This window comes from Desmodus rotundus, chromosome 5 (genome assembly GCF_022682495.2).
Source record: "Desmodus rotundus isolate HL8 chromosome 5, HLdesRot8A.1, whole genome shotgun sequence".
Lineage (NCBI taxonomy): Eukaryota > Metazoa > Chordata > Mammalia > Chiroptera > Phyllostomidae > Desmodus > Desmodus rotundus.
In genome coordinates this window covers 78,779,036-78,791,529 of record NC_071391.1, presented here as the reverse complement: position 1 = coordinate 78,791,529, position 12,494 = coordinate 78,779,036, and the positions used below count along the sequence as shown (strand labels likewise).

General features: G+C 37.2%; 1 protein-coding gene across 1 annotated transcript in view; it reads right to left on the bottom strand.

Moving 5' to 3' along the window:
• The window catches only part of ATM (ATM serine/threonine kinase), a 169,345-nt gene that overhangs the window by 106,185 nt on the left and 50,666 nt on the right, over nucleotides 1-12,494 (bottom strand). The window contains exons 18-24 of the mRNA XM_024570803.4: nucleotides 10,218-10,347; nucleotides 9,270-9,469; nucleotides 4,178-4,260; nucleotides 3,933-4,088; nucleotides 3,051-3,126; nucleotides 2,789-2,919; nucleotides 2,140-2,260 (exon numbers count right to left, since the gene is read on the bottom strand). Of these exons, the coding sequence (XP_024426571.2) occupies nucleotides 2,140-2,260; nucleotides 2,789-2,919; nucleotides 3,051-3,126; nucleotides 3,933-4,088; nucleotides 4,178-4,260; nucleotides 9,270-9,469; nucleotides 10,218-10,347 (897 nt within the window). The remainder of the gene's footprint in view (nucleotides 1-2,139; nucleotides 2,261-2,788; nucleotides 2,920-3,050; nucleotides 3,127-3,932; nucleotides 4,089-4,177; nucleotides 4,261-9,269; nucleotides 9,470-10,217; nucleotides 10,348-12,494) is intronic.

Genomic DNA, 12,494 nt, shown 5'->3' with positions numbered 1-12,494 from the left:
ATAGTGATGCGAAGGAAACTGGGACTCAAGTCAACGGTGTGGACCAGAAGGAAGAAAGAAACATCCAACCAGAAAAGAATGAAGAAACAAGAATTCCAAAAAATGAGGAGAGGCTTAGGAACCTCCAGGACATCTTGAAACATTCCAACATCCGAATTATAGGGGTGCCAGAAGGAGAAGAGGAAGAACAAAAAATTGAAAACTTATTTGAACAAATAATGAAGGAGAACTTCCCCGATCTGGCAAAGGAAATAGACTTCCAGGAAGTCCAGGAAGCTCAGAGAGTCCCAAAGAAGCTGGACCCGAGGAGGAACACACCAAGGCACATCATAATTACATTACCCAAGATTAAACACAAGGACCTACATCCAAGATTACTGTATCCAGCAAAGCTATCATTTAGAATGGAAGGGAAGATAAAGTGCTTCTCAGATAAGGTCAAGTTAAAGAAGTTCATCATCACCAAGCCCTTATTATATGAAATGTTAAAGGGAGTTACCTAAGAAAAAGAAGATCAAAAATAGGAACAGTAAAAATGACAGCAAACTCACAGTTATTAACGACCACACCTAAAACAAAAACGAGAGCAAACTAGGCAAACAACTAGAACAGGACCAGAACCATAGAGATGGAGATCACATGGAGGGTTGTCAATAGGGGAGTGGGAGGGGGAGAGGGGGGGAAAGGTACAGAGAATAAATAGCATAGATGATAGGTGGAAAATAGACAGGGGGAGGGTAAGAATAGTGTAGGAAATGTAGAAGCCAAAGAACTTATAAGTGTGACCCATGGACATGAACTATAGGGGGGGAATTTGGGAGGGAGGGGGTGGGCAGGATGGATTGGAGTGGGGGGGGGAAATGAGACAACTGTAATAGCATAATCAATAAATATACTTAAAAAAATATTATCACATATATTATGAAGAGGAACAATGAAATCACACAACTAGATAGAACGGTATATGCTTCGATCATTAGAATATCCCTACACATTTTTTGATAAGCTATACTTGATAGAAGTTTCACTTCATATTTAGAAAAAAGTGCTACTTTCTGATCCTGGTTCTGGTTTTTGGTCCAAGAAAAAGTAAGGACCTAATTCCTTTACTAAATGGCAATCAATGATGTTTTTAAAAATAGCTATGTGGTCTACACTAAGTCAACTCCACCCATTCCTTGTAAGAGACAGATCTACAGACTCTAACATCCTAGTTAAAAGTCTACTTTTACTCAGAGGTAAACTCATCATGCTAGCTGCCCTCTAAAATGTATAGAAGATCAAATTCTTTTTATCAACTTGTTCATGACAGTATGCTTTTATCAGTGATGTCAAATGCAGACTTTGCTTTTCTGAATAATTATTACAATGTTGATTAATAGTGTATTCTTAAGATGTATAACTTCTTAGGTCTTTTTCTAAATGAATTGTTGTCAATATTTTCTCTTTCCACACACATTTTTAAATGTATAATATACATTATCTCTATAAATCTTATACTATTTATAAATTTTGCACTCATCTTTCAAATCTATTGAAATATTTTTCTAAATTATGATTCTTTCATACAACTATCCTTTTCAGTCTTGTGCTAGCATAGATTAGACAAACATTTGATTAAATGCCTCCTACACTTTTTACAAACAAGTCAAGGCATAATAAGTAAATAAATATATTCTAAGACTAAGACAATTTGCATTTTAAGAAATATATCATTATGCTACAGAGATATGAAAACCATAAGGTTCACTAAAAAACACGAAGAGAATTTGATCTTCCCTAGTAGAACATTTTTCTCAATCCATTTTTTCCTATTGTCACCTGCTCTGTGAACTAGCTTTTGTCTAGATCTTACAAAAAACATTTTTAAATAAAAAAGCCATTTATGTTCCTAAAAATCTAGGAATTGTTTTTCCCACAAAAGTGATACATATAAGTTGAACCAAAAGAAACTACCATTATTCAATCGAATCTAACCTATAAATACAGGAATTTCAACCCATTCAAACTGTTGTTTTAGTGTAACTTTATACTGTAAACTATCAGGTATAAAGTGTCTTAGGCCAAAGTTGGTAAAGTAATATATGGTATACTTATAGAAAGTATTAGATAAAAGCAAATATACATTACTAAAATTACCACTTCTCTCATTCCTTCTTTAGCTTTCAAATATGCATTTTCAAAAGCTGTTTGCTGGAGCTTCAAAGGAAGTGCTTTCAGTAATGTTGAAGAACCTGCTTCTTTCATATCCTGAAATAATCTTTAAAAAAAGCAAAAAGTGAAATAATTTTATCTTAATCTTACTGTCTAAAACACATTACAGGACAAAAATAAGTTACTCTGTGAGACACTGTAACATACTCGGTCTTCTTTCAAAACACCAAGAAAATCTGAGTCAATTTAAAACAAGTTCAGAATTATTTAGTTCAAGATTCAGAAGTGATTATTTTTAATTATAGTTGACATAGAGTGTTAGTTATTTTTTTAAATGATTTTATTTGTTTTTAAAGAGAGAAGAAGGGAGGGAGAGAAAGAGGGAGAGAAACATCAATAGGCTGCCTCTTGTTCATGTCCCGATCAGGGACCGAACCTGTAACCCAGGCATGTGACCTGATCGGGAATGGAACTGGTGACCCTTTGCTTTGTGGGATGACACTCAAACAACTGAGCCACACCGGTCAGGGCTGTGTTAGTTATTTTTAATATCACAACTAGTAACCTATGGCTATGCTAGACATGGCACTGATATCTGCAGCAGCCAGACATTCATAAATACCTGACTCATTACCTATTGATTGACTCTGCAGCCAACATGCGAACTTGGTGATCATTATCAGCAAGAAACTGTGGAAATACTTCCTTTACAGGAAAGTCTTCATCCATTACATTAAGAATAGCCCATTTTGAGTAAGGATCAGCCTATGAAAAAGGAACAACTTAGGTTAAATATGAAATTCTAAGCAAAAAATCACCCCAAAACACACAGAAAAAAAGGCTGCTTAATTTTTTTTTAATTATGGAAACCTCAGTAATAATGTGGATAAACTCACCTCAAGCAAAGTTTTAAGGCATTTTACTAGGGCCATTCTTACAGGGAATGTGCATTTCCCCTCCTTTGTTAAGTGCCTGAAATAAAGTATTTCAATGTCAAGTATTTATTCCAACAAAAGCACAGTAAAAAAGAAAATCACTGGACATTAGGGTTATTTTAAGTTATTTCCAAAATTTCTTTCCATGCTTACTTTAACTATCGTTATGTGGCACATGCCATTATTCTAAACCTTCCAAAAATATTCCACCTAAAAGAAATGCTAGAATAAAAGTTTATTTTAATGTATATTATGTTTATAATATTATGACTTATTTTGGGGCTCTCTTGCTTCAGCCAATCACATTGTAGTAAACTTAATTTAAAGGGAAAAACTTTTTTAAGTCTTTGTTTTTACATCAAAGATTTCAAAAGCATATTCTATATTGATTTAGAAGTCCTTATCAAATGGTATGACAGCTCTAATTATATATATGTGCTCCTCCACAAGTATCATGGTGGTATCTCATACTATGACTATACACATGAAATAACCAGACAGTGACAAGTCCAATTTTTTCATTTTAGGAACATGAATGATTCAACTGTTTAATACTTGTTACATTTTGCTTTATTCACCACACATGCCAAACTACTAAGTGATTCAAAATTCGCAGGGAAATACACTAAGCACACTTTAGAAAGCCAAGCCTTAAGAGGAATACAATGTAATTCTTCAAGAAAGTAAGGAAGAGAACAGAAATTATATTCTACTATTGTTAAAAGATGTTTATAGTTACATTTAAGGATTAGAAGAAATCACTAACATAGATATGCAAAATTTGCATCTGTATCAGAAGAAACTAAAGAAAAAGAAGAACTCCACAGAATAATCTATACCTACCAAAATGCTCCAGTAACTCTTAGAAACTGCCCTTGAGCATCCCTTGTGTTGTCAGTATCCATACTGCTTTGACAGAGGTTGGTCACTATGTATAGGGTGTGGTTTAAAATTGTTTTACAAACATCTTGGTCACGACGATACAAAGAACACACGTTACTAAGGAGGGAAAAGTTTTAATTTTATAACAGAACACATCACTCAGTTTATAAATTTAAAGTGAACATAATATGGTTTTAATTTCTTACGATAGTGGTTTCAGAAGTTCAGCAAGATCTTCCATTGGCAAAGGATGTTCTTCTCCAGGAAGCTCCTTTAAAAGCACTAGATACTAAAATAGTTGGGAGGGAAATGAGTTTTTTTAAAATACGTCACTTACTTAAGTATGTATGTAACCAAAAATTCATATATAGACCCATGCATGCGTACACACACATAACCAGGGAATTCTTTTAAAAGGCAGTATAATTTAAAAAAGAAAAGATCTCAAGTCAAACAGAGCCGATTCAAATCCTAGCTCAACTTATTACTTGTATGGTTAAAAAACTTGCCTTCTCATCTGAGCCTTTTTACCCTCACCTGGAAAATGGGGATATAACAATTAACTGGCTGATTACTGTGAGGATTAAAGGAAATGAATGTAAAGCCTAGCTTTTATTAGAGGAATTCAATAAATGATAGTTATCAATGTTGGGGTTAAAAGCCTGAATAAGAATCTGGAACTATCTTATGTTTCTACTCTCCCAAAATAATGTTTAGGGATAAGACTTCAATGTTTAAAAACTATTCTATTAATAAATTTCAGGAAGCAGAAATAAACATGGGCAGAGAAGAAGTCAAATACACTGACCTATCTTCCTATAAGACAACCTGGTAAGGTTCTCTATGGTATTATGAGTATTTCTGAAGAGCCAACAAATCATTTCCTGGCTCTAGTAAAATATCAGAAGACTTTTTCCTTATCTGTGGGAGGAACTCCAGCCCACAGAATCCTCCCATCCACCACAGATGAGAAATAAGTCGTCCCAGACACAATTGTGCTGTTCCGGCAGGAAAGGGGGTGGCAATTCCCTCTAGTAGTGAATGCCCTGAGCCCTTCTCCCAAATGGCTTTTATTGGGAATGGTATGTTTAGGTGTATACATGCATAGCTCATCGATCAATGTCAAAAGGCTATAGTCATACAAACAGGTATTAAATACAGATAACAATTGAAGGAACAGAGAGATTTGTCATATGTCAGGGTCTGTTAGTTATGGTGATGCCACAGGGTCTTTAAGACATATTTCATGAGATAAGGAGTTTACTCCTATGCCTTGAACTTAAACATCTGGTTGATATCACCAGGGCTATACAAAACAAAGCACAGCAAGCTTCAAAGGATACAATGTTTTATTAGGTCTGATTCCCACAGGAACCCTCAGTGTTAAGAGTGAAGTTATGTCTACCACCTGCGTTACATGGTTTTCCAGGGAGACTTACTAGCCCCTTTCAGAGTCTGCTTTCGTAAGGCTGCAGTCTCAGAAACCACAGAGTGATCCCCAACATCTCCCCCTTTTTTGTTTGTTATGGTGGCATAACCAAAAGCATTGGTGCCATTGGAATCAACAGGGTTATCCTAAAGAGAGCAGGCTTCAAAAGACCAAATGTACATTCTTTCTCAGGCCAGATTTGCCCCCCGAAAGCCATTCATTCCAGTACTAGGCTGCAGCTGCCTCTGGCATTGTTTTCAGGCTGAGTCAGGTGGGGGGAGCAAAGCAGCCAAGAGATTAGGAGACTTTTTACAGATAGAATGAGGACTCAGGCTATGACAAAGCCGAGAGGTGAGGGTGTTTCTGCCCCTTCTCTCTAGACCCCTAAGTCCTGCCCAACTGTACCTGTCTTAGGTTGTCTCTCCCTTGAGAAATCTTACCCCATCACTGGCTAACCAGTCATCCACCCATGACAAGCAAGGGGAAATGAGGGAAGCAGGGGCTGCACTCCTGCAAGAAGGATGGGTTCTGTCTCCTTAGTGGCTCAGGGCCCCAAGGCCTTTTCACTCAGCCCTAGCCGTGGGACTCTTTTGTCCGTTAATGAGACTACAGTCCCTGAAACCAGGCAGGACGGCTCCCATCACTTATCTATATGTAGAAAAATGTTTCTTACTCCCTGTCATATACTATACAACAACATTACATTGGATTATTTTAAATATTTTGACATGAAAGTGATGTGTCTGATGTTAATGAGTGTCTTGAAGTGCCTTAAACATTAAGCATCAAGAAGAGCACACAGCACTGCTCATTGGTCAGGACTGGAGACTTGAGCAAGAATTCTAATAGGGACTCAACCTGCACATTTCCAAGAGATTCTAATTATTGGATGACCTGGTATGTTCCCCACAGCTCTGACTGGAAAAATCACCAGACACGTTTGCCAATTTGCTGGGCCAGAGACTCTCCCAACATGTTCAGCAGGGCTAGGGCTAAATGGGATGGTGCACATGGTCAGGAAATTAGTTACACGTAAGAATACTGAATAAACATTAAATGCATTAAGGTTAAGCAAGAAGCCAGGTTTCGTACTGTTGAAAGTGGGAGCTAAAAATATATATAGAAAAAAAAAATAAATCCTATGCTGTTGGATTGGAAATGGAGATACTTATCAATAAATAGATGAATAAATTGATGGGGCTAGGGCAGGAGAGGAATTATATCGTTAATATTTTCACTGAAGTGAAAATAGAAATATAATCGTGAGGAAACATGAGACAACCCAAACTGAGAAATTCTAAGTAACAAGTGACTATACTATTAAAAAATAAGAAGATCAAGGGCCATGATACAGGTGTAAGTAGATACACTTTGCCTCCCTTCCATAACCACAAATTTAAAAACAAAAAATAACCAGAACTGCCAGAAAATCGAACTGTATGGGAGTCCGACTACCAAAGCGTTAAAAAAGAAACATTCATTCAGACTGGTAGGAGGGGTTGAGATGGGCAGCCAGGGCAGAGAGGATAAATGGCAGGGCAGTGGCTGGCAGACCAGACAGTCCCACATTTGCGTGCAGATAAACTGAGAGGAACAACTGGGTAGCGAGACTGACCAAGCACACCAGGGTTCCAGCACGGGGAAATAAAGCCTCAAAACCTCTGGCTATAAAAATTTTTGGGGTTGTGGTGGCAGGAGAAACTCCCAGCCTCACAGGAGAGTTCAATGGAGAGACCCACAGGGTCTAAGAACGTACACAAAACCAGGCACCCAGGAAATAGCACCAAAAGGGCCCAATTTGCTTGTGGGTAGTGGGGGACGTGACTGAAAGCTGGCCAAGACCTGAGCTAGCGGCATTGTTCCCCCTCTGATCTCTACCTCACATACAGCATCATAGCGCAGCAAAGAGGGTTACCTGGCCCTGGGGGATACCTAAGGCTCCACCCCTTACAACATAGCAGGCAGGTGTAGACAAAAATATATGACCCAAATGAAAGAACAGATCAAAGCTCCAAAAATAGAACTAGGCAATGAAGAGACAGGCAACCTATCAGATGCACAGTTCAAAACACTGGTAATCAAGATGCTCACAGAAATGGTTGAGTATGATCGCAAAACAGAGGAAAAAGTATAGACTATGCAAAGTTAAATAAAGAAAAATATACAGGGAACCAAGAGTGACGGGAAGGAATCTGGGACTCAAATCAATGATTTGGAGCAGAAGGAAGAAATGAACATCCAACCAGAAGAGAAATAACAATTCAAAAAGTGAGGAGAGACTAAGGAACCTATGGGATCACTTTAAACATTCCAACATCCGAATCATAGGGATGTCAGAAGAAGAGGAAAGCAAGAAATTGAAAACTTATTTGAAAATAATGATGGAGAACTTCACCAATCTGGCAAAGGAAATAGACTTCCAGAAGTCCAGGGAGCTCAGAAAGTCCCAAAGAAGTTGGACACAGGAAGCAAACACCAAGGCACATCATAATTACATTACCCAAGATTAAAGATAAGGAGAGAATCTTAGAAGCAGAAAGAGAAAAGGAGAGAGTTACCTACAAAAAGTTTCCATAAGACTATCAGCTGATTTCTCAAAAGAAATATTACCGGTAAGAAGGGGCTGGAAAGAAGTATTCAAAGTCATGAAAGCCAAGGACCTACATCCAAGATTACTGTAGCCAGCAAAGCTATCAATTAGAACAGAAGCGAAGATAAAGTGCTTCCCAGATAAGGTCAAGTTAAAGGAATTCATCATCACCAAGCCCTTATTACATGAAATGTTAAGGGGCTCATCTAAGAAAAAAAAGAAGATAAAAAATGTGAACAGTAAAATGATAACAAACTCACAAATATCAACAAATGAGCCTAAAAAACAAAAACTAAGTAAACACATAGAACAGGAACCAAATCACAGAAATGGAGATCACATGGAGGGTTATCAGTGGCGAGGGGGAGGGGGAAAATAGGGGAAAAGGTACAGGGAATAAGAAGCATAAATGGTAGGTACAAAATAGACAGAGGGAGGTTAGGAACAGTATAGTCAATGTAGAAGCCAAAGAACTTGTATGTGTGACCCATGGACATGAACTAATCAGGGAGGGGCAATGCTGGTGGGGGAGGGTATACAGGGAGGAGGGAAATAAATGGGAGAAAAAAATGGGACAACTGTAAGAGCATAATCAATAAAATATATTTAAAAAATAGGAAGATCAAGAAGGATAAGGAAAGACTAAGGAACTATTCCAAATTGAAAGAGACTGAACGGACCTGAAAACTAAAGCGGTAATACAATGTTATATTTCTGATGATGATACCATGGTTATAGGACATACACACTGAAGGGGCAACTTTACCTCAAAATGATTTAGAAAAAAAGATGTGTGTGTAGAGAGAAAGAAAGAATGATAAGGCAAATATGATAAATGATAACTGTAGAAACTTATGACTAGAATATGAGGTTCTTGTAGTACTGTAACTTTACTGTCACTTTGAAATTACATCAAAAAAATGTAAAGCATTTAAACAAAAGTCAAGGTAAGATTCAGACTTCAAGTGCAATGTTATATAAGCATTAGTTTTACATTTAGAATCTGTATTTTCTTAGCCTATTTTTAAAAACATAATTAATTATATCTAAAATAATAAATCTATCCAAAAACCATCTAAGTTTTAATGTTTGTTTCCACTTACATTCTTTTTTCACAGCACATTAAATGAAAAAGTTTATTTGTAACTAGTCTCAGATTCATTTTTCAAGAAAGCAGTTTCAAGTCTGTAAAGGTACTATGTGATTCTTATGTCAGTCCATTATATTTACCAGCAAAGCCAGACAGAACTGAAGAGAATTTTCATTTCACTTAACTCACCATGTGTAGGTGCAGAGGTTTAGTAGGGTCAAGGATGCTAGAATTGGTTAACAATAACAATTTCTTCCGAATATCCGCTGCTCTAAATGACACAGTAGTGGTCTGAGCAGTAGTCACACACACACACAAGAACTTGAGCATGTCTAAAAAAAGTAGATCTTGCTTTGACAGATGTTCTTCAGCTAAAGGACTCACGGCACCTAAAAATAAAAAGCACTTACTCAAACTAAGAGAGGGGCACAATAACCACATACACTGAACATTAACTCAAATATCCTCCTATCAAAAAAGAAAAAAGTATATGAAAAACAAAATTATGGTTAAAATGATTGATTATACATTAAAAGCTTCAAAATTCTTCATAAAACATTACTGTAGGATTCTATCATCAAGAAACGACCTATGGATAATCTGTGAAGACAAACATTCACAGCTGTACTGTTAATTATAGGAAAATAGAAAGGAATCTAAATTTGTAACAGTAAATTATAGTCAAGTAAATTACAGTACATATGTTAACTGGGATATTATGGGTCCATTAAAGAGTATGGTTATCAATACAAATAGCTAAATGAAAAAAGGCTCATAATTAATGTTAAAGTATAGAAAGACATATGAAAGTCAATGTTGATTACAATTTTCAGAGGGTCTAGAGAGAAATAACAGAAAAAGGTTAAAAGGGATAGCATTATGGTTGCTTTATCACTCCCCTGCTATTTTGAAAAAAATATCATACAATTTTTTAGTAATTATTTTAATTTTCCAAATGAAGAACAGAAAACTAATAAATTCAGTTAAAAATTAGAGAATCTAAAAGGTATGAAAAAAAAATCTAATAGACTACACCAAAAGGAAATAAAATGAGCATAAAACAATTATGAAGTTTTTTGGAATGCCAAATCAATATGAAGAGGTAAAAGAAATCCCACATCGTAAATATATATTTACCAATACTAAGCTGGTTCTCTCCAGATTCATTTGCATCACTAACACTACTAGCAGGGTAATCATTTTCATCAGTGTCATCCTCCATTGATTCTACTTGTCCATTTTCAGGTGGTTTTTTGATAAAGGATACCTTCAAAGGAGAAAGAGGTTTTTTCAAGTTGGATTCTTTCAGAAGCATGTTGTAGTTAAAATTCATCTACTCAAATGATTCAACATTCATGTGTATGAACACTGCAGTATGATTTCTATTACATCTACAACAATAGGAAAATGGATATAAAGTGTAATTTGTCTATGGTAGCATAATAAAATTCAATCTTTACAAATAATTTCTTAGACTAAGACATTTTATACTACCCAAAATTGATAAGGGTATGGAAAAAGTTTAAACTTATATGACTATTTGAGGACAATTACTATATCCATCCAAAATAAAATTCATATTCCTTCTGAACAGGATATATTTCTAGAATATATCCTACATCCTTCATAGGTACAAATGTAAGTAGACAAAAGAATCTTTGCCACTCTTTATAACAAACAAACAAAAAAAGAAACTAATTAAGATGTTAATTAATGTGATGTGCTGGGCTTCCAGTCAATATGTCAGAGTAGGAAAATGTGGTACTCATGTCCTCCCAGGACGACAAAAAAATTACAACTAAGCTACAAAAAACCATTATTCAGAACCATCTGAAATCTAGCTGAACAGGAGTCCTATAACTAAGCATATACAAAAGAAACCACATTTAACTGGTAAGAGGGGCAGAGAAACAGACTGAGCTGGTCCCATGCCTGCATATGAAAAATCAGGAGGGATATCCTGACTGAGAAGGTTCCCTTGAGGAGCTAAGGGCCCCAGCCCCACACCATACCACCCAGCCAGAGTTCCAGTGCCCGGAAGTGAAGTCCCCACAAATTCTGGCTATGAAAACCAGCAGGGATTGTGGCTGAGACAGAGGGTTGAATGGTCTCACTTACTCTGAGCTGCAGCACAGGGGCAGCAGCTCAAAAGGCACCAAGGACACATGAGGAGAAAATAAATTGTCTGGATTTGGGTTGAGGAAGAGCAGCTATTACCTAGACAGAAGTATTGGCAGAACTTACTGTTCCTTTCTGAACCCTCTTGAACAGAGCCCTCAGACAAGAACCTTATGTAAGTCTCCATAAACCTAAGACTATTCACCCTACCCTGGTGACTCCCTAAAACTGCATCCTACCAACTTGTGAGCCCACCCAAGCGACTTCCAGTGGCTTCTACATACAAAGAGCTTGTCTTGGCTCATACTGAGAACTTTCCTAAAATCTGTAAAAGGTTCACAGACACTAAACAGGCAGGATCTGGCTTCAGCATGCCCTGCACCTGTTGCCAGGAAATTGTGACACTGGCCTCAGTTCATGGCACACACTCTCCCTGTCACATCACGAGCCCAACACAAGTAGCAGCCATAAGCAGATCACTTTCAAGCAGGGCACAGGCAGCAGCTGACCTTAGTCTGCTCATCTCAGGAGGCTCCATAGCCAGTGCACCAGGGGGACAGCTTCAGACCACAAGAGAGTGCCGTGCAACCACCTCCATGAGGAACACATTCAAAGGGTGAACTCACTGGGCACCTGAGCCTCCATGAAGCGAGTTCTGCTCCATAGAGTTGGACTCCATACAGCAGCTCTTCCACTGTGGTTATGCATGTCCTTGCAGCCAACTGGTTTAGGAATAAATCCCTTCCATTGACTTACCAACAACGATCAAGGCTCAACTACAACAGGAGGATGCACACAGCCCAAGACGGGGCGCACCTGAAGCACCCAACTTGAGTGACCAGGGAGCCTATGTCACTAGGCCCCTAGAGCACTTCTACTAAATAAGGCCACTCTACCATGACCGGGAGAGGTAGCAACTCAATGTAAAACATACCATTTGGAGGCGGACAAAATGAGAAGAAAAATAAACATGTCCCAAATAAAACAATAAGACAAAATACCAAAAAAGAAAGAAACAAAATGAAAACAAGCAATCTACCAGGTGCAGAGTTCAAAACAATGGTTAAAAAGGATGCTCAAGGAACTTAGGGTAATAGTAGATGAATTCAATGAGAACTTCAATAAGCGATAGGAAACATGAAAATAGAAATAGAAAATATTAAAAAGAACTACACGGAAATGAAAAATACATGAACCAAAATGAATAATACATTAGAAGGAATCAATATCAGAGTAGATGAAGCAGAGGACTGAACCAGCAATCTGGAAGATAAAGGAAGCAAAAAAACAATCAAA